The following is a 21781-nucleotide window of genomic DNA, read 5'->3' as shown; positions in this document are numbered from 1 at the left end:
CACAAATATAAACTTAAAGGCTATGGACACCTTTCACATGGTAACAAAAATATTTTTACATAAGTGAGGGATCACCTGGAGTTAAAAAAAAGCACTAGGTTTAAGGCTGCAATCTTTATTCCTTAATTTATTTTAAGACCCACTGATATGCAGTTTACAAATTGCTCCTAGTATCAGACTATTCTCATGTGGTTGTGTCCCTCTCAGTAATACGTGCTGGATGTGAGGTCTGCGACTCCAGGATGCTGCTGTCTTTACTAACTAAAGTAGCAGCACAGCTTTCTCTCTACACTAGCCTGTGTGATAATCCCCTATGCTTTCCTCCCTATCTACACTCTGATACAGTTCAGCCTGTTTAATTTTCCCCCTCCTGAACACATAGATGCCCCCTCTCCTCTACTCTGCCCTGTACGACCTCCACCCACTGCCTGCTGCTAGGGTTGGGTGATTATGGCCTAAATCAAAATCACGATTAATTGAATATGTTACCTCGATTACGATTAATAAAATATTTTAGGCCGCACACATTTCTGCATGCTACGCCATTGCATTAATATAGATCCCCTAAGTCTACTCTATACTACTGTATATAATATACCCCCTGACACTGCACTTCACACAGTATAATGCTCCTATAGCTGCCCCCACACAGCACCAATAGTGCCCAATAAAAATAATTTAATACATACTCCTCTAACCCAGTTCCAACGATGAGTGGAGGAGATCCCTCTGCTCCTCTGGTCTGTGTGGCTCGATGCATATTTTCAGATTCCACTGGACTTCTGGCATATACAGGCGTTTCAGGCATCCTATTGGTCCACGGTGTCAATGGCCACCCCATTTACTCCTTGTTTAATCTCAATGCCCACGGGCCACAGCGAGTGGACAGTGCCCGTCCTAATGGTATGTACATGAATGATGGGGGTTATATACAGGGCTGATGGCTACTATAAACATGGATGGGGTAATATACAGGGACCCCCATCATCCCTGTCTATTACCCCATCAACCTTGTATATAACCCCCATCATCCGTGTAAATATTAGGGCAGGCACAGTCCACTCGCCATGGTGCGCGGGCATTGAAGGTAAAAAAAAAATAGAAATGCGTTGGCATTGAGGACAACGTGGACCAATAGAATGCCTGAAATGCCAAAATATGGCAGAAGTCTGCCACAGACAGGAGCGAGGCAGTGACGTTATCGCGCCTGTCTCACTGAGCAGCTAGCGTTACACAGTGAACAGTGGAGCAGGGAACTGATGGCTCTCTGGTCTATTATAGGATTCAACTGTATGTGTCTTGAGGACGCAGATTCAATTGAAAAGCAACAAAACGAAAAACCCGCAACGCGCAATATACTTCTGTTATCTGCGATTAATTTAGTTTCTTTTTTTTACGATTAATTGTCCAGCCATACCTGCTGCTACCTCTAACAATGAGAGAGTGGAGAGCAGATTACATCAAGTGGAATGATGGATTTGAATTATAAGCAGATGCACAGCCAGTTATTTACAGGAGTTGCACATACTCTAAAGCAGCAAAATGATAGGACATTTTTTATGAAGACTATTTAGAAAGTTGATTAACTTTGCATTTAGTGTGCAAATGAACACAAAAAAAATATGTCACAGCAAAGGTGTCCTTAGCCTATGTACATCTTTGATATAGTTTTTTTTCTTTTAGATAAAAACGCGCAGTGTGATTGGTGCAACTTCCTTAACACATTTTATTAAAAATAACTTACTTTGTGAGATACAGATGTTTTGTATCCTGTATACAAAGCAGTTGTATCGTTTGCCAAGACCTGAATCCATCAGGTCAGCAGGACTGACGGGTTCTCCATGTGAGCCACCTGTAATCGATCACATCTAAGTTATGAACTTAGATGTGATACTTAACAGCTCGATCCTGTGCGTCGGATACACGCTGGACCCGTGTCACTGAACCATGTAGGTCATGCACCTGACGCATACAGAATTCAGTGCAAGATACAGCTGTTCTGTATGCAGAATGCAAAGCAGCTGTATCTAAAAAAGTAAAAATAATTTTTAATAAAAATGTATTTAGGAAGTGGCACCAATTAGTAAAGGACAATTGTATTAAAAAAAAAAAAAAAAAGAAACATTGGTGTCAAAGGGAGACTTTAAGGCCATATTCACACTACAGTTTTCAGTCCCACTCTTGCCCTCACAGGCAACCAGCATGGTGTGGTAATCGCATATTTTCCTATCTTGCATACTATTTCATTATTTATTTGCATTGTCTTTGCATTCTATATTTGACATTGAATGTTCAGTCATTCAAATGCAGATTTTTTTACAGATATCCTTTCTTTTAAGTGACATTTCTTCTGTTTAAATTCTAATAGGGCAATAGTGGGGATACCTTTGGCATTTATTTAGGCTAGGGACGTGTGCGCTCTTTTCTTAGTTTTTAATTGCTTTTAGATGTTTTTCCCTTGTGAGTACTGCTGTGCCAACGGTTTGTACATTTTTCATGTATATTATAATAAAGTAACTTAAATTGTTTTGGATGTGCGACTTTAGTAGCATTTGTCTTTCCTCTAATTTTTGTGTAATTGTTACACATTTGTTGAATCAGCACTCCAAGCACCTTTTTACATATTTTGTCGTGCCCATCCCATTTCTTTGTTTATCAGGAAAGCTCCTGAAGTCGCTGTCCACATATGGACAGACGTCAGGAGTTTCCTGGCCCTGGAGTCCCCGAGCAGAGCATTAGCTGGCGCTCTGCCCTGAGGCTCCAGCGCTAGGAAAGCCCCTGAAGTCACTGCTCATATATGGACAGGGATGTCAGGAACTGTCTGGCACTGGAGTCCCCGAGCAGAGCATCAGCTAGCGCTCTGCCCGGGGACTCCTGCACTGCTCCTGATGTCACGGTCTATGTCAGGCGTTTCTGATCGCTTGAGTACCAGAGTAGAGCATCAGCTAGCGCTCTGCCAAGGACTCAGTGACTGTGGACGTTCCTGACATCACTATCCATATTTGGACAGTGACATCAGGAGCTTGCCTAGCGCTGGAGCCCCAGGGCAGAGAACCAGCTGGCACTTTGCCCAGGGACTCCATCACTGCTCCGGACTTCACTTTTCCCAGAACTGGAGTCCCTGAACAGAGAATCAGCTAGTGCTCTGCCCGGGAACTGCAGTAATGCTCCGGACATTACTGTCCATATATGTACAATGAGGTCAGGGATTTCCCATCGCTGAAGGACTCCCAGAGCAGAGAATCCGCTAGCGCTCTGCCCAGGAATCCGTCGCTGTGGAAGATCCTGATGTCACTGTCCATATTTGAACAGTGACTTCAGTAGATTCCCTAGCGCTGGAGCCCAAGGGCAGAGCATCAGCTAGTACTCTACCCTGGGGCTCCAGCACTACTCCTGACGTCACTGTCCATATATGGACAGTGACGTCAGGAGTTCTCTAAAATCAGCTAGCGCTCTGTCCGGGGACTCCAGTAATGCTCCTAACGTCACTTTCCATATACCTGGGGTTTCAGACGCTGGGAAAGCCCCTGACATCACTGTCCATATATGGACAGTAACATCAGGAGCTCTACCTGGACTGAAGTCCTGGGGCAGAGCCTCTACTAGCGCTTTGTTCGGGGACTCCAGCACTGCTCCTAACGTCACTATCCATATATGGGCAGTGACATCAGGAGTTTCCCATCGCTCCAGCACTGGACCCAGGAAAAGGAAGTATAATAATCACTTCACTTTTTTTTGTGTTTTTTTTACAGGTTTGGTTGTTGGACTACTTCAGATTAAAGGACTACTTCGATGACTGTTTTTTTCAATAAAATGTTTAACGACTGTTGTGTGGGTATTTTTTTTACTTCAATAAAACATTTATTTTTTCTACGGGTCTTTTTTTGTTAACTATATTACTACTGCATTATTAATGGCCGCTATCTGATTGAAAGCATCCATTACTAAGGCGGGGCTTAGTGTTCGCTGGTGAAAAGGCTTACACTAACCCCCTCTTTATTCCCCCGACCGCCACTAGGGGTACCGGGAAGAGCAGGGTACGATCCAGTACCCGACCATCTGTAGTGATAGTGGGCACTGGGGCGGCCGCAAGCTGGGAAAGCCTAAAAACCGTGGCCTTTCCGATCCTGGTACTGCTAGCCTGCTGCTGTAATGTTGTATCTAGCTGGTTATGAAAAATGGTGTGGACCCCACAGTTTTTGTTTTTTTGTTTAAATAAATTTATAATTAGAAAAAACCATGTGTGGTACCCCCAATTTTTCATAACTAGCCAGATACAACATAGCAGCAGCTGGGTAGCATTACTAGGGTGGGAAAGGCCACGGTTTTTGGGCTTTCCCAGCCTAATAATACCAGCCTGCAGCCACCCCAGGGTCGTGCCCTCTCTACAGATGGTCTGATACTGGATCGTACCCGGCTCTTCCAGGTACCCCTGGTGCCATTAGGTATTGGGGTAATAATGGGGGGTTAGTTTTAGCCTTTTCACCAGCTAACACTAAGCCCCTCCTCCGTAATGGACACTGTCCATCAGACAGTGGCCATTACTAAGGCAGTAGTAATTTAGCTAAAAAACACACAAGACACGTAGAAAAAATATTTTATTGAAATAAAAAAAACAACAAAACAAAAAACACACACAACCCTCGTTAACCATTTTATTGAAAAAAAAAAAAAACACACCATCATTGAAGTAGGCTTTGAATCCGAAGTAGTCCAACAACCAAACCTGTAAATAAAAAAACACCCAAAAATATAATTTGTAACACACAAAACAGTAAAGCAATTATTATACTTACCTTTCCTAGGTCCATCGCTGGAGCCGCAATGTCAGCAAGCTATGCTGTTTCCATAACTTCTGGAGTTATAGGGGGGGTGGGGGGGGGGGGGATTGGCACAAAAACTGCCTAGGGCAGCATCAACTCTAAATACGGCCCTGCTTTCACCTAAACTCTCCCCCCTGGCCCCCACTTTACCTTTGCCTCCTCCTATGCCCCTCTCCCCCCTCCTCCCACAGAGCCTCTGTCACCATCTGTGCCCCCCACCACAAATAAATTTCAAAATCCTCTTCTGTGTCCCCTGCAACCCATGAGACCCCCCTGCCACTTTCTGTTAGCCATAATACACCTACCACTTTGGGCCCTCCCTGCCACCTTTTGTATTCCCTTTCCAACACCCTCATAGAGCCCCAGGCACATTATGACCACACAGAGACCTTTTCTCCAACTTCTGTCCCCCCTCAGCTAAAACAGTGGCCTGTCTCCTGCAGTCTACCATGTCCCTGCTCCCTAGAGCCCTGTCACCTTCTGAACCCTCTTTTCGTTCAACATCTTCGGCTGATGTCCGAATTGCTGATTAATCAGCCAAAGCTGCAGTACATGGTTCAATGGCTGTGAGCTCATGCTAGCAAGTCAAATATAGCAGAAAACCCCCAGAAACTAATGGCAACGCAACGGGATCAAACCAAGCTCTCTATACTCTGAAAGCAAGGAAAATAAGTGACTTGGCGATCATGTGACCTTACTGTGGGTGTTTTTAGTGAGTTGTGACGGAAAAAAAAAAAATTACAAAATGAAATTCATGAGGTTTAAAACAGACAGTGAAAAACAGACGTAAAATGATCGGAAGTCAGAAATGGAAACACGCCCCAGAGCGTGCACGGATCGGATGCAAAACGGCCGCCAAAAGAGGGCCAAGACGGACATTTTTTTTACAGCCAATACCGAGACTCTGTCATGTGAATAGGGCCTAACTTAATCAGTATATTTGGAGAGCATGAATTTGCTTTAAAGATTGCAAAATAGGTACAAAAAGATTTAAAAAAAATAAATAAAATCAGTTTAAGGAATAATTTAAAACCACAAATGAAAGAAGATTTCAAATTACACTGCCAATGAACAGATGTTCCTGTGACCACAGAAAGGCAGACGAACCGTCGCAAAAGCTCTGCCCTGGTTGAACATTTCAGTTACTTGAGATGGCAAATAACTAGTGGAAGCCATGATAACTTTTCCAAAGTATTCCGTCCAGGTGGTTGGTTCTTCAGCAGGCCTAAAAAGCAGAAGAGATACGTCGTAAGAATATATCCATTTGAGTCTACTGCTCGTCAGCTTTAATTGTGATCCACATTCTGTGTGCACTGTTCAGTAACCATAAAAAATATTTACGTGAATTACTTTAGGGTATGCCGTTACTTCAGCAACCAGATGTTACATTGTAGTAAACATGATTTTAAGAATCGCATTCACATAACGCTGCCAACACACTAGGACTTCTAGAGTAATATATCTGGAGGACAGCACTGTAACTTATCTTTCTCTCAGCACTGGCATTACACTATGTAGACCCCACTTACTCAGCAGTCTTGGGGACAGAGTATATGTATTTTCAATGACCTAACACTTCTACATCTATAGCTTTGTAACGATAGGTTCGCTTGATGTTTTCTTTCGGATACGGTTGTAGTGAAGGACTTTGCCATATAACTATTGGCACACATGGATTATGTAAAGAATAATTGTGTTTGTTAGATCATGCTCCTGTGTCCTCTTGGATCCTCTCGTACACGGACAGCGAAGTCATTTTTGGCGTTGTGCAGGCCAGCCAATAAGAATAGGCCCACTAGTAGCAGCTTCTTCTTACTGGCACTGGACATTTTTTGAGGGAAATAAAAGAAAACCAGGAGGCGCTAAAACAAGCACATTTGCCGAAAAAAGTAAGTGAACCCTTTGGAATTATATCCTCATTGACCACATTTTATTAGTAGTCCAATTGTTATCGAAGGTCTCATGCACATGACCTCATCGGTTCTGCGGTCGGCAAAACCACGGGTCCGTTGCGGTCCATCGGACCGCAAAAAACCCTAGTTATGCATCCGTGTGTCATCAGTGCTCACAGATCCACAACAATTCACCAGTATTGGTGAATCCGCACCAAAAAAAATGACATGTCCCGACTTTTTGTGCTGCGGATTTGCAGGCTCCGCACCGATGCGTGTAATCCAGTGTTGTTTAAATGGGGCAATTGAAAAGAAGAGGTCCGCAATTTAACCGCAAAAATATAGTCATGTGCACAAGGCCTAAGTCACAATTTTAGACAAACCAAATTGAACTAAACTAAATACACACAAACAGATGTACTGTTCATATCCATTGTTGAGCACATTGAGTAAACATCCATAGTGTCTGGAGAAAAAGTGAACCCTTGAATCTAATAACCTGTAGATCCTCTTTTAGCAGCAACCAACTTCACCAAACGTTTCCAATAGCTGCAAATATGTTTTGCACAATCGTTGCCTGGTCTAACAGATAATTTTTAATATTTATTTATGGGACCACTCCTTTAATAAAGTCATTGTCAGCTAGGGTGAACGAGGCCATCAGAATATGCAAAATTAGCACGGAAAAAACTTTATGGAACTAGTAATACGGTGATGAAAAAACAGCCCGATGTGCAGGCTGGAGGGGAACATATCTTCAGTTTCAGGGTCCTAGTATTTAGGAACTAGGAAGGGGAGGGACATAGCTCATCTGATGGAAGCGAGGGCGCCCATATTATACCAGGGCAACACTTTCCCAGCACAATTTCCCAAACTGCAAAGGAGGAAAAGTCCCCAAATGGTGCAGTGTTACAAAAAGGCGGATAAGAAAGGATACCATTTATCAGTGCGACACTTGTCTGTGCATAACGGATTGCTCCACAGCATACCCTGATGTACTCCGCACAGATTACATATGCCCTCACATTATAACCTGAAATACCAGTAAAACTCCTAACAAAACTACTACCAAGCTAATTCCACTGACTAAATTACGCTAATTTCCTTCTAAGCCTTACAGTATGGCCAAACAGCAGATTACGTCCACATGTATGGCAATGCCATTCCCGGGAGAAGATTTATGGGGTAAGATTCTCCAGTAGCACAAGATGGGCACAACTTTTTGAGCGGTGAAATGGCATATCAGTGGAAAAATTGCAATTTTCCCTTTGCATCATTCACAGTGTATTCATTTCTGAAAAACACCTGTGGGGTCGAAATGCTCACTGCACCCCTTGATAAATGCATTTAGTGGTGTAGTTTCTAAATGGGGTTTTTTCTTTTTGTACTTCAGGGGTTTTGCAAATGTGACATGGCATTCGCATACCATTACTGCAAAATCTACGCTCAAAGTCAAATACCACTCCTTTTCTTCTGAACCCTCCCATATGTCCAAACAGGAGTTTATAACCGCATATTGGGTATTACCATACTCGGGAGACATTGCTTTATAAATGTTGGGGTGCTTTTTCTTCTTTATTCCCTATGAAAATGAAAAATGTTTATCTAAATCTACATCTTATTGGAAATTTTTTTATTAATTTTTAAGGCATAATTATAATTGATTCAGCAAAAAACCTTAGGGTTCAAAATTCTCACTATACCCTTAGATGATACATCAAGGGGTGTAGTTTCCCAAATGGAGTAATTTTTGGAGTGTCCACTGCACTAGTACTAGAGGGAATAGCAAATGCGACAGGACGCCCAGAAACATTCTAAATGCCAAATGACTCCTTCAATTGAGCCCTACTGTGTGTCCAAACAGCAGTTTATGACCGCATATGGGGTATTACTGCACTCTGGAGGAATTGCTTTAAAAATGTTAATGTGCTTTTTCTGCTTTAATTCTTGTGGAAATAAAAAAAAAAATATATAGTTATACCTACATTTTATTGGATAAAATGTAGATTCATTTTCACGGCCTAATTCCAATTATTTCTGCAAAAAAACAGTGGAGTAAAAATGCTCACTATACCCCTACATCATTTCCTTGAGGGGTAGTTTCCCAAATGGGGTCACTTGTGGGGGTTTCCGGTGTTTTGGCCCCTCAGGGGCTTTGTAAATGCGACATGGCCTCCACAAACCATTCCAGCTAAATTTGTGCTCCAAACGTCAAATGGCGCTCCTTCCCATCTGAGCCCTGCCGTGTGTCCAAACAGCCATTTATGACCACATATGGGTTATTGCCGTACTCGGGAGAAATGGTTTTACAAATGTTGGGGTGCTTTTTCCCCTTTAATTCTTGTGGAAATAAAAAATTCTACGTTTTATTGAAAAAAATTTAATTTTACATTTTCACAGCCCAATTCTAATAAAATCTATGAAATACCTGTGGGACCAAAATGCTCACTACACACCTAGATAAAGTCCTTGTGGGGTGCGGTTTCCAAAATAAGGTATTTTTTGGTACCACAAGACATCGTCAAACCTGACATGGTGACTAAAATACAATCTAAAAAAAAAAAAAAAGGCCGCCCCAAAATCCCCTAGGTGCTCCTTAGGCCGCTGCTTCAGTCCATTAACACACAAGGGCCACATATGCAATATTTCTAAAAACTGCAGAATCTGGGTAATAAAAGCTTAGTTCTATTTCTCTATTAAAACCTGTGTTACAGAAAAAAATGGATTAACCCCTTAAGGACGCAGCCTAGTTTGGGCCTTAAGGCTCAGAGCCCATTTTTCAAATCTGACATATTTCACTTTATGTGGTAATAACGTCGGAATGCTTAAACCTACCCAAGCGATTCTGAGATTGTTTTCTCGTGACACATTGGGCTTCATGTTCGTGGTAAAATTTGGTCGATATATTCAGTGTTTATTGGTGAAAAATTGCAAAATTTAGAGAACATTTTGAAAAAATTGCATTTTTCAGAATTGAAATGCATCTGCTTGTAAAACAGACGGTTATACCACCCAAAATAGTTACTAGTTCACATTTCCCATATGTCTACTTTAGATTGGCATCGTTTTTTGAACATTATTTTATTTTTCTTGGACGTTACAAGGCTTAGAACATAAACAGCAATTTCTCATATTTTTAAGAAAATTTCAAAAGCCTTTTTTTTAAGGTACCTCTTGAGTTCTGAAGTGGCTTTGTGGGGCCTATGTATTAGAAACCCTGATAAAACACCCCATTTTTAAAACTAGACCCCTCAAAGTATTCAAAACAGCATTTAGAAAGTTTTTTAACCCTTCAGGCATTTCACAGGAATTAAAGCAAAGTGGAGGTGAAATTTGCAAATTTCATTTTTCTTGCTGAATTTCAATTTTATTCATTTTTTTTCTGTAACACAGAAGGTTTTACCAGAGAAACACTACTAAATATGTATTGTCCAGATTCTGCAGTTTTTAGAAATGTCCCACATGTGGCCCTACTGCGCTCGTGGACTAAAACACAAGCCCTAGAAGCAAAGAAGCACCTAGTGCATTTTGAGTCCTCTTTTTTTATTAGAATATATTTTAGGCAGCATGCCAGGTTTGAAGAGGTGTTGAGGTGCCAAAACAATAGGAATCCCCCAATAGTGACCCCATTTTGGAAACTACACCCCTCAAGGAATTCATTTATGGTTGTTGTTACCATTTTGACCGCACAGTTTTTTCACAGCACGTATTTGAATTGGCCTGTGAAATGAAAAAAATGACATTTTTTCCAATAAAATGTCATTTGTGATCACAATTTCTTATTTTCACAGGGAACAAAATACCCCATTTTGTTGCCCAATTTGTCCTTAGTGTGGCAATACCCCATTTGTGGTAATAAACTGCCGTTTGGGCCCATGGGAGGGCTCAGAAGGAAAGGAGCGCTATATGTTTGTTGGAGTCCAGATTTTGCTGGATTAGTTTTCGGGTGCCATGTCGCATTTGCAGAGCCCCAGAGGTATCAAAGCAATGGAAACCCACCAGAAGTGACCCCATTTTGGAAACTACACCCCTCAAGGAATTCATTTATGGGTAATGTGACCATTTAGACACCATAGTTTCTTCACAGAACTTATTTGAATTGGGCTGGGAATGAAAACAACATTATTTTTTTCAAATAATATGTCGTTTTGGCTGAAAATTTTTTATTTTCACAAGAAACAAAATACCCCATTCTGTTGCGCAATTTGTTCTGAGTGCCGCAATACCCCATTTGTTGTGATAAACTGCCGTTTGGGCCCATGGGAGGGCTCAGAAGGAAAGGACCACCATTTGGCCTACTGGGGACTTTCTAGTGCGAAGTCATGTATGCAGAAGCACCTGAGGTACCAGTACAGTTGAAACCCGCAAGAAGTGACCCCGTTTTAATAACTACACCCTTAAGGCATTCATCTAGAGGTGTAGTGAGCATTTTGACCAGAGACCTACACCCCATAAACTGTAATGTGGGTTCTCCCGGGTATGGCAATACCCTACATGTGGCTATAATCAGCTGCCTGGACACACCGCAGGGCTCAGAGGGGAAAGACGAGGGGGGATAAGCTGTGCGGAGTGCATCAAGGTAAGTAAAATTGGGGTAAATTATAAACCAGGGGATGTATGATAAATTTTAAAATTTGTTGTTGTACAAATAAAAGCAATTTTCAGTACAGCTGCGCCCTCGGATATTCAATTTTTTATCCCCTTATCTCCTAAATTTTAAAACTGACTTTTATACAGAGCGCTGGTTATTCAGGACACCTGTCACATTGATATATTGTGTCATCCCTTATAGAAGACTTTGCACCTCTTTTGACTTTTTCCATTCTTGCCAGTTTGGGGAACTTCTCCTGGAAAGTGTTGCCGCCTTGGTACGATGCGTGTGGCCCCGCTTCCAGAAGTACTGGGTGCCCCCCCTTCTTGGTCCCTAAAAGATTAGGTTCTTGATAATCACCTCTTGAAATTCCAGGAAAGTTCCCGTCTGGCCTGCACATCGACGTAGCACGTACGCATTGTACAATGCCATCTGTATGATGTGCCCGGCCAGCTTCTTATACCACACCGCATGGCGCTGTAGGGCTTCAGGATTTGATCTGACAAGTCCACACCTCCCATGTACCTATTGTAGTCCAGGATGCAGTCTGGTTTGGGGGAGGCCTTTCCTTCATATAGCCTAAACCTGTAGGTATACCCGGATGCACTCTCGCAGCTTATACATCTTCACGCCATACCTTGCCCTCTTACCCGGCAGGTACTCGCGGAATTGAACCCTCCCTTTAAAATGTACCAAGGACTCATCAATAGAAATACACTTTCGGGGGTGAATGCTTGGTAAAACCGGGCACTGGAACGGTCTAATAGGGGTCTCCATTTATACAAACTGTCAAAACTGGGGTCATCTCGGGGTGGGCACGGCTCCTTATCAGTATAATGTAAGAAGCAAAGTATTGCCTCATTTATTTATTTTTTTAGGTTACAGTTCAGTTCAGAAGTTGCTTTGAGGGGCCCATATATTAGAAACCCCCTATCAAACACCCCATTTTAGAAACTAGACCCCTCAAAGTATTCACAACAGCATTTAGAAAGTTTATGAACCCTTTAGGTGTTTCACAGAAATTTAGAGCAAAGTAGAGGTGAAATTTACATATTTTTTTTTGTCTGAAAATCCTCTTTATACCATTTTTTTTATAACACCAAAGGATTTATCAGAGAAACGCAACTTAATACGTATTGTGCAGATTCTGCAGTTTTGAGAAATATCCCACATGTGGCCCTAGTGCGTAATGGGCTGAAGCACCGGCCTCCGAAGCAAAGGAGCACCTAGTGGATTTTGAGCCCTCCTTTTTATTAGGCACCATGTCCGGTTTGAAGAGGTCTTGTGGTGCCAAAACATTGGAAACCCCCCAAAAGTGAGCCCAATTTGGAAACTAGACCCCTTGAGGAATGCATTGTAGTTTTATTGGGGTGCATGCAGCTTTTTGATCAGTTTTATTCTATTTTTAGGTGGCGTGGTGACTAATAAACAGCAATTTTACTATTGTTTTTTTATTCTTTTTTTTTTTACTGCGTGCACCGTGCGCTATAAATGACATATTCACTTTATTCTGCGGGGCGATACGATTACGTCGATACCAGATGTTTATAGTTTTTTTTTATGTCTTATGGCGTTTGCACAATAAAATACGTTTTGTAAACAATCATTTGCTTTTTGTGTTGCCTTATTCTAAGAGCCAGAACTTTTTTATTTTTCAATCAATAAAGCCGTGCGAGGACTTATTTTTTGCGTAACGAACTGTAGTTTCGATCAGTACCATTTTTAGGTACATGCGACTTTTTGATCTCTTTTTATTCCATTTTTTGGGAGGTGAAGTGACCAAACAATTGTGATTGTGGTTCGGTTTATTATTATTTTCTTTTACGGCGTTCACCGTGCGGGATAAATAACGAAATAATTTTCTAGTTCAGGCCGTAACGGACGCGGCGATACCAATTATGTATAGTTTATTTGTTGGTTTATATATTTTTATTAATAATAAATGACTGATAAGGGAAAAAGGGGGATTTTTACTTTTAATACTTTTAAAACTTTTATTTTCACACAACTTCTTTTAACTTTTTTTTTACTGTATTACTTTGTCCCACTAGGGGACTTGAGGGCAGGAGGCCCTGATCGCAATTCTAATACACTGCACTACATGCGTAGTGCAGTGTATTAGAACTGTCAGCTACTCACTGACAGCAAGCATAGTGGGTCCTGACGTTGTCAGGACCCACTAGGCTTCCGTCTATGGCATAGCCGGACGCCATTGTTTGGTGTCCGGTTGCCATAGTCACCATCGCCGGCCGCTATCGGGTAGCAGGCCGGCGATGGCAGCTTAACCCCTAAAAAGCCGCGATCTCTATGTCACAGCTCCTGTATGTGTCGGGAGGACGGCCGAAACGGCCGTTACTCCCGAGATGTACTATTAGGTCACGGAGCGCGAACGATACAGCTGCCATGACGTAATAGTACGTCCAGGAGCGGGAAGGGGTTAAGAATGAATTTCTGCAAAAAAATAAATAAAATATGGAATCTCTAACTTTCACCTCTACTTTGCTTTAATTCGTGTGAAACGCTTAAAAGGGCTAAGACATTTTCTAAATTCTGTTTTATGGGGGTTTGTAAAGTATGAGCCCCTTTAATGCTACTTCAGAACTGAACTAGTGCCTAAAAAAATAGCCTTTTGAAATTTTCTTGAAAATGTGAGACATTTCTGCTAAAGTTAGAAGCCTTGTAACTTCCTAGAAAAATAAAAGGATGTTGAAGAAAATGCCAATCTAAAGTAGACACTTCAGAAATATTAACTAGCAACTATTTTGTGTGGTATTACTATCGGTCTTACAAGCAGATGCATTTAAATGTAGAAAACCGCAAATTTTTGCACTTTTTCGCTACATTTTGGTGTTTTTCACAATTAAATACTGAATGTATCGACCAAATTTTACCATGAACAGTGGACATCAATGGGTCATGAGAAAAAAAAAATCTCAGAACCCCTTGAATAGGTAAAAGCATTCCAAACTTATTACTACATAAAAGGGACAAATCAGATTTGAAAAATGAGGCTCTGTCAGGAAGGTGGCCGCAGCGGGAAGGGGTTAAGATTAGCGTATGAGACGCCAGTCTTAATAAATCTCCCCCATTGGGTTATACACACAGAACACTTATCAGCTACAAAACATGGAGAAATAAGTACGCATTTGGTGCAATGAAAAGTGACGGACTGCACTATGGCGGTGAAGTTTATTTTATATACATATATTAATAATCCTTGTGACATTTGTGGTGAATTAAAATATTGAAAAAAAAAAAATTGGTACGTACTTTTCCTTGACTGTCTCTAACTTGAAGATATGTACAGTCTCTGTGTTACTTGAAGCTGAAAGAAATGTGCCATCCATGCTGAATGCTAATGAAAATATTGTCACACACCTAAAGACATGGATTAAGAAAAACAAATGTAATATCAAAGGGACATTATTTTAGCATCTTATTTCATGTAAATAGTAATAATAAATATGTATACCATATTATTCGGACCATAAGACGCACCCAGGTTTTAGAAAACAGAAAATAGGAAAAAATGTCATATTTTACTTCTTTTACAAAGCAAAAACTATTGGTTAAAAAAAATAATTTATTCAGTTTCACCACATTCTGAAAGCCATAAATGATATTTTTCCATCATTTGAGCGGTGTGAGGGTTTATTTTTTGCGGGACGAGCTGTAGTTTTTATTAGCACCATATTTTTGGTACATACGATTTTTTTTATCACTTTTTATTTCATTCTTTTTAGGGCTATTGTGACCAAAAGACAACGATTCTGGGGTTTTACATTTTTTATTTTTTTACACCGTTCACTGTGTGAGTTAAATAATGCTATATTGTAATAGCTTCAGACTTTTACGGATGCAGCGATACTAATTTTTTTATTTTTACATTGTGCTTGGGGAAAAACGGGAAATGTGTTTTTTTTTTCACTTTTAACATTTTTTTACACTCCTGAAAATGTATTTAACTTTTTTATTTTACATATTTTATTAGTTCCCCTAGGGGAATTGAACCAGCGATCATTGGATCGCTGGTACAATACACTGCAATACATGGATGAGTTACGGAAACCGCGTAGCTCACTGAGCTATGCTGCTTCCGTAACTCCCATAGTAGTGAATGGCAGTTACAGAAGCAGCGTAGCATGCGACGCTGTTTCCGTAACTACTATTCAGTTCTATGGGAGTTATGAAAACTGCGTAACTCAGTGAGTTACACTGTTTCCGTAACTTGACCATGTAAGCAGGAAGTGGCCGGAAGACAGCGGAGACGGGTAAGATAGAACGGGGCTTAGGGGGCCCCGTTCTAGAGATAGATGTGGGTCCCAGAAGTGCCTTCAAAACAGCATCAATTCTTCTAGGTACACTTACACAAAGTCATGGAGTTTGTAAGATTAAAGTCAGGTGTATGATTAACCAATTACACCAAACAGGTGATGATGATCATCATTTTCATGTGTAGGTTGAAACACAGTCATTAACAGAAACAGCTGTGTAGGGGGCTTAAAACTGGGTGAGGAACAGCCAAACTCCGCTACAAAGATGAGCTTGTGGGAGAAAGTTTCAGGTCACAGGTCCACCATGGCAAGACTGAGCAGAGCATCAAGTTGGTTATACTGCATCAGCAATGTCTCTCCCACGCAAATATTTAAAAGCAGATATGGGTTCCAAGATGTGCTGTTCAAGCTCTTTTGAAGAAGCCTAAAAAAAGGGGCAACATTGAGTACCGTAGACGCAGTGGTCAGTCATGGAATCTTAGTGCGGCAGTTTAAAGACACATCATGCTTTCCTTTGAAATGGGAAGATGTTCAGCAGTGCCATCAGTTCACGACTGGCAGAAACCAGTGGGACCAAGTTACACCCATCTATTGCTCTGAGAAATCTGGCCAGAAGTGGTCTTTATGGAAAAATTGCAACCAAATAGCCATACCTTCAACGTAGAATCAAGGCCAAGCAACTCAACTATGAATGAAAACATAGAAACTGGGTTTCAAAAAAATGGCAGCAGGTGTTCTAGACTGATGAGTGAAAATTGTAAATATTTGGCTGTAGCAGTAAGCAGTTTGTTTGTCGAAGGGCTGGCGAGCAGTACAATAATGTGTCTCTGCAGGCAACAGTGAAGCTGCAATTTGGGGCTGCATTTCAGCAAATGGAGTTGGGCATTTAGTGTAGATTAATGGTGTCCTCAAAGCGGAGACATACAAGCAGATACTTATCCATCATGCAATACCATCAGGGAATCATACGATTGGCTCTAAATGTATTCTGCAGCATGACAACAACCAATGTCATTAAGAATTATCTTCATCGTAAAGAAGAACAAGGAGCCCTGAGTGTGATGATATGGCCCCCACAGAGCCCTGATATCATCAAGTCTGTCTGGGATTACATGAAGAGGCAGAAGGATTTGAGGAAGTCTACATCCGCAGATCTGTGGTTAGTTCTCCAAGATGTTTGGAACAACCTCCCTGCCGAGTTCCTTCAAAAACTGTGTGCAAGTGTACCTAGAAGAATTGATGCTCTGTCAAAGGCAGAGTGGTCACACCGAATATTGATTTGATTTGGATTTCTCTTCTGTTCACTCATTTTGTTAATTGATAAAAAATAAATAAATAAATAATTACAGTTCTATTCTAAAAAAGGGAAGAACTCCTCATTCCCCAAAGAAAACTTACAAAACAGCCCATTAGACTTAAAGGGACTTTTGATAGGGCAAATCATGTAATTAAAGATATCATGAAAAAATATTTGGCTAGTCTCCAGATGGATATGGATGTAAGAGATATTATCCACTTAGGCACAGGTGAAATATAGGAAAGGAAAGAGTATAGGAGATAAGAGTCATGCATAGTCACCTAACAAATTCCCGGATGGAAAGAATGTTGGTTAGGCAAAAAAAATAAAAAATGGTTGCTACAAATGTGGACACTGCAAAGAGTGTACGGCAGGACAAACTGCGAAAAAATTTACAGGTACACATATAGGAATTATATGTAAACAGCAAGGTAACAATAGGAAGTGCAGAGATAGTAGTCGCACCCTGGCCTGTAGAGGAGGAGCCTTGTGACAGATTTTATATCAGGGTCAAGAAGTTGCCCCTGAATCTGAAATACCTAATAATTCAATATCGAGTGTGTAAACTTATAAAACTGATTTACCTTTTCATTCCTCGCCTGAGCTCAAACAGCTTCTGACCTTCTGGAATGGAAAAAACACGGATCACTGTGCCCTGAGGATGAAAGCATTGTGTCAGACGTTCCAGATGAAAATCAAATATCTAACCAGCAACCAAACTTGTTAAAGAGGCTCTGTCACCAGATTTTGCATCTCCTATTGCAGCAGATCAGCGCTGCAATGTAGATAAGAGTAACGTGTTTTTTTTTTCAAAAATGAGCATTTTTGGCCAAGTTATGACCATTTTTATATTTATGCAAATGAGGCTTTCTAAAGTACAACTGGGCGTGTTTAAAGTTATGTACAACTGGGCGTTTTTACTTGTTTTACTAGCTGGGCGTTGTGACTAGAAGTGTATGATGCTGACGAATCAGCATCATCCACTTCTCTTCGTTACCACCCAGCTTCTGGCAGTGCACAGACACACAGCGTGTTCGAGAGATCACGCTGTGACGTCACTCACTTCCTGCCCCAGGTCCTGCATCGTGTCGGACGAGCGAGGACACATCGGCACCAGAGGCTACAGTTGATTCTGCAGCAGCAGCATCAGCGTTTGCAGGTAAGTAGCTACATCGACTTACCTGCAAACGCTGATGCTGCTGCAGAATCAAATGTAGCCTCTGGTGCCGATGTGTGCTCGCTCGTCCGACACGATGCAGGACTCGAGAACACGCTGTGTGTCTGTGCACTGCCAGAAGCTGGGTGGTAACGAAGAGAAGTGAATGATGCCGATTCGTCAGCATCATACACTTCTATTCACAACGCCCAGCTAGTAAAACAAGTAAAAACGCCCAGATGTACACACACAATACACGCCCAGTTGTACTTTAACTTTAAACACGCCCAGTTGTACTTTTGCAAGCCTCATTTGCATAAATATAAAAATGGTCATAACTTGGCCAAAAATGCTCGTTTTTAAAAAAAAAAACGTTACTCTTATCTACATTGCAGCGCCGATCTGCTGCAATAGGAGATCGGGGTTGCAAAATCTGGTGATAGAGCCTCTTTAAAGCAAGAAAGCAACCTGCACCATTGTTTTGGAAATGTTGTCTTCTGATCAGGATATTACATCCCCCCTTTATAGAACTTTTCATGAGAAAAAAACCAAAACTCACACAATACAAAGATGACTAGAGGGGATACAGTTACAGAGCCAACAATTTGTTAAAATCCCATATAGCAGGGCTGGAGTGTGAATAAATGGAGAGATTAAAAAAAAAAAAAAAGATTTTTACCACAATTTGAGGTTAACCCCTTAACGCTCCAGGACATACTATTATGTCATGGTAAGTGCATAGTTCGCGCTCCATGACATAATAGTATGTCATGGAGTAAACACGGCGCCGTTCGCGCGGGGCGCGTTCATGAGCTGTGATAGCTGCTGTTTCCGACAGCAGGCTATCACAGCTCAATGTGCAGGGACCGATCGCGGTGGTCCCCGCAGATTTAACCCCTCAGAAGCCGCGTTCAATAGCGATCGCGGCTTCTTAGGGGTTAATCCGCCATCGCCGGCCTGCTACACGATAGCGGCCGGCGATGGTGACTATGGCAACCGGACACCAAAAAATGGCGTCCGGCTATGCCATCGACGGAAGCCTAGTGGGTCCTGACAGAGTCAGGACCCACTATGCTTGCTGTCAGTGAGTAGCTGACAGTTCTAATACACTGCACTACGCATGTAGTGCAGTGTATTAGAATAGCGATCAGGGCCTCCTGCCCTCAAGTCCCCTAGTGGGACAAAGTAAAAAAGTTAAAGTAAAAAAAAGTTGTGTAAAAATAAGAAAATAAAAGTTTTAAAAGTAATAAAAGTAAAAATCCCCCCCTTTTCCCTGATCAGTCTTTATTATTAAAATAAATAAACAAATAAACTATACATAATTGGTATCGCCGCGTCCGTAACGGCCTGAACTACAAAATTATTTCGTTATTTATCCCGCGCGGTGAACGCCGTAAAAAAAATAAATAATAAACCGTACCAGAATCACAATTGTTTGGTCACTTCACCTCCCAAAAAATGGAATAAAAAGAGATCAAAAAGTTGCATGTACCTAAAAATGGTACTGATCAAAACTACAGTTCGTTACGTAAAAAATAAGTCCTCGCACGGCTTTTTTGAAGGAAAAATAAAAACGTTATGGCTCTTAGAATAAGGTAACACAAAAAGTAAATGATTTATTACAACAAGTATTTTATTGTGCAAACGCCATAAGACATAAAAAACCTATAAACATCTGGTATCACCGTAATCGTATCGCCCGCAGAATAAAGTGAATATGTCATTTATAGCGCACGGTGAACGCTGTAAAAAAAATAGAACAAAAAAACAATAGTAGAATTGCGGTTTTTTAGTCACCGCGCCACGTAAAAATAGAATAAAAACTGATCAAAAAGCCGCATGCACCCCAACAAAACTACAATGGATTCCTCAAGGGGTCTAGTTTCCAAAATGGGGTCACTTTTGGGGGGTTTTCACTGTTTTGGCACCACAAGACCTCTTCAAACCGGACATGGTGCGTAATAAAAAGGAGCGCTCAAAATCCACTAGGTGCTCCTTTGCTTCGGAGGCCGGTGCTTCAGTCCATTACCGCACTAGGGCCACATGTGGGATATTTCTCAAAACTGCAGAATCTGGGCAATAAATTTTGAGTTGCGTTTCTCTGGTAAAACCTTTTGTGTTATAAAAAAAATGGTATAAAAAGGATTTTCTGACAAAAAAAAATAATTTAAATTTCACCTCTACTTTGCTTTAAATTTCTGTGAAACACCTAAAGGGTTCATAAACTTTCTAAATGCTGTTGTGAATACTTTGAGGGGTCTAGTTTCTAAAAAGGGGTGTTTGATAGGGGTTTCTAATATATAGGCCCCTCAAAGCAACTTCAGAACTGAACTGTAACCTAAAAAAAAAAAAAAAATGAGGCAATACTTCGCTTCTTACATTATACTGATAATGAGCCGTGCCCACCCCGAGATGACCCCAGTTTTAACCGTTTGTATAAACTGAGACCCCTATTAGACCGTTTCGGTGCCCGGTTTTCCCAAGCATACACCCCCGAGAAGTGTATTTCTATTGATGAGTCCCTGGTACATTTTAAACGGAGGCTTCAATTCCGCCAGTACCTGCCGAGTAAGAGGGCAAGGTATGGCGTGAAGATGTATAAGCTGTGCGAGAGTGCATCAGGGTATACCTACAAATTTAGGATATATGAAGGGAAGGACACCAGTATTCAGCCCCAGCACCACCTCTACCTGGATTATTTTTATATCAGCGTCCCGCTCTTCAAGTGCCTCGCTTCCAGAAGTCCTGCGGCATGCGGCACTGCTAAAAGAAATCTGAGAGGCCTCCCTAAGACTCTGCTTGGGCAAAGACTCAGAAGGGGTGGGACCAGGGCACAATCTAGCAGCAACATATTGTGTGTCAAGTACAAGACCAGAGAGATGCCACACCAGTACCCATGTACCTGTACAGAGACCCCCAAACCAGACTGCATCCTGGACTACAATAGATACATGGGAGGTGTGGACTTGTCAGATCAAGTCCTGAAGCCCTACAGCGCCATGCGGTGTGGTATAAGAAGCTGGTCGTGCACATCATACCGAAAAGTTCCCCAAACTGGCAAGAAGGGAAAAAGTCAGAGGTGCAAAGTCTGCTATAAGAGGGTGATCAGGGAGGACACAATATATCAATGTGACACATGTCCCGAAAAACTAAGGCTCTGTATGAAAGTGTTTTAAAATGTATCATACATCCCTTTATTTTTAATATACCCCAGTTTTACTTACCCCGATGCCCTCCGCACATCTTATCCCCCTCGTCTTTCCCCTCTGAGCCCTGCTGTGTGCCCAGGCAGCTGATAATAGCCACATGTAGGGTATTGCCATACCCGGGAGAACCCACATTACAGTTTATGGGGTGTATGTCTCCGGTCAAAATGCTCACTACACCTCTAGATGAATGCCTCAAGGGTGTAGTTTTTAAAACGGGGTCACTTCTTGCGGGTTTCAACTGTACTGGTACCTCAGGGGCTTCTGCATACATGACTTAGCACCATGAAATCCCCAGTAGGCAAAATGGTGGTCCTTTCCTTTTGCGTCTCCCCATGGGCCCAAACGGCAGTTTATCACCACAAATGGGGTACTGCCGCACTCAGGACAAATTGGGCAACAAAATGGGGTATTTTATTCCTTGCGAAAATAAGAAATTTTTAGCCAAAACGACATCACATTGGAAAAAATTACATTTTTGTCAATTCACAGCCCATTTCAAATAAATTCTGTGAAACAACTATGGTGTCTAAATGGTCACA

The 21781-nt window shown here is 41.5% G+C and overlaps 1 protein-coding gene across 1 annotated transcript in view; it reads right to left on the bottom strand.

The window, feature by feature from the left end:
* Positions 1-21781, bottom strand: part of WIPI2 (WD repeat domain, phosphoinositide interacting 2) — a 78314-nt gene that overhangs the window by 18418 nt on the left and 38115 nt on the right. The window contains exons 4-6 of the mRNA XM_075829964.1: positions 17462-17532; positions 14577-14684; positions 5884-6048 (exon numbers count right to left, since the gene is read on the bottom strand). Of these exons, the coding sequence (XP_075686079.1) occupies positions 5884-6048; positions 14577-14684; positions 17462-17532 (344 nt within the window). The remainder of the gene's footprint in view (positions 1-5883; positions 6049-14576; positions 14685-17461; positions 17533-21781) is intronic.

Source organism: Rhinoderma darwinii, chromosome 6 (assembly GCF_050947455.1).
Source record: "Rhinoderma darwinii isolate aRhiDar2 chromosome 6, aRhiDar2.hap1, whole genome shotgun sequence".
Taxonomy (NCBI): Eukaryota; Metazoa; Chordata; class Amphibia; order Anura; family Rhinodermatidae; genus Rhinoderma; species Rhinoderma darwinii.
The sequence above is the reverse complement of the archived record's forward strand: the minus strand, read 5'-3'. Positions and strand labels throughout refer to the sequence as shown.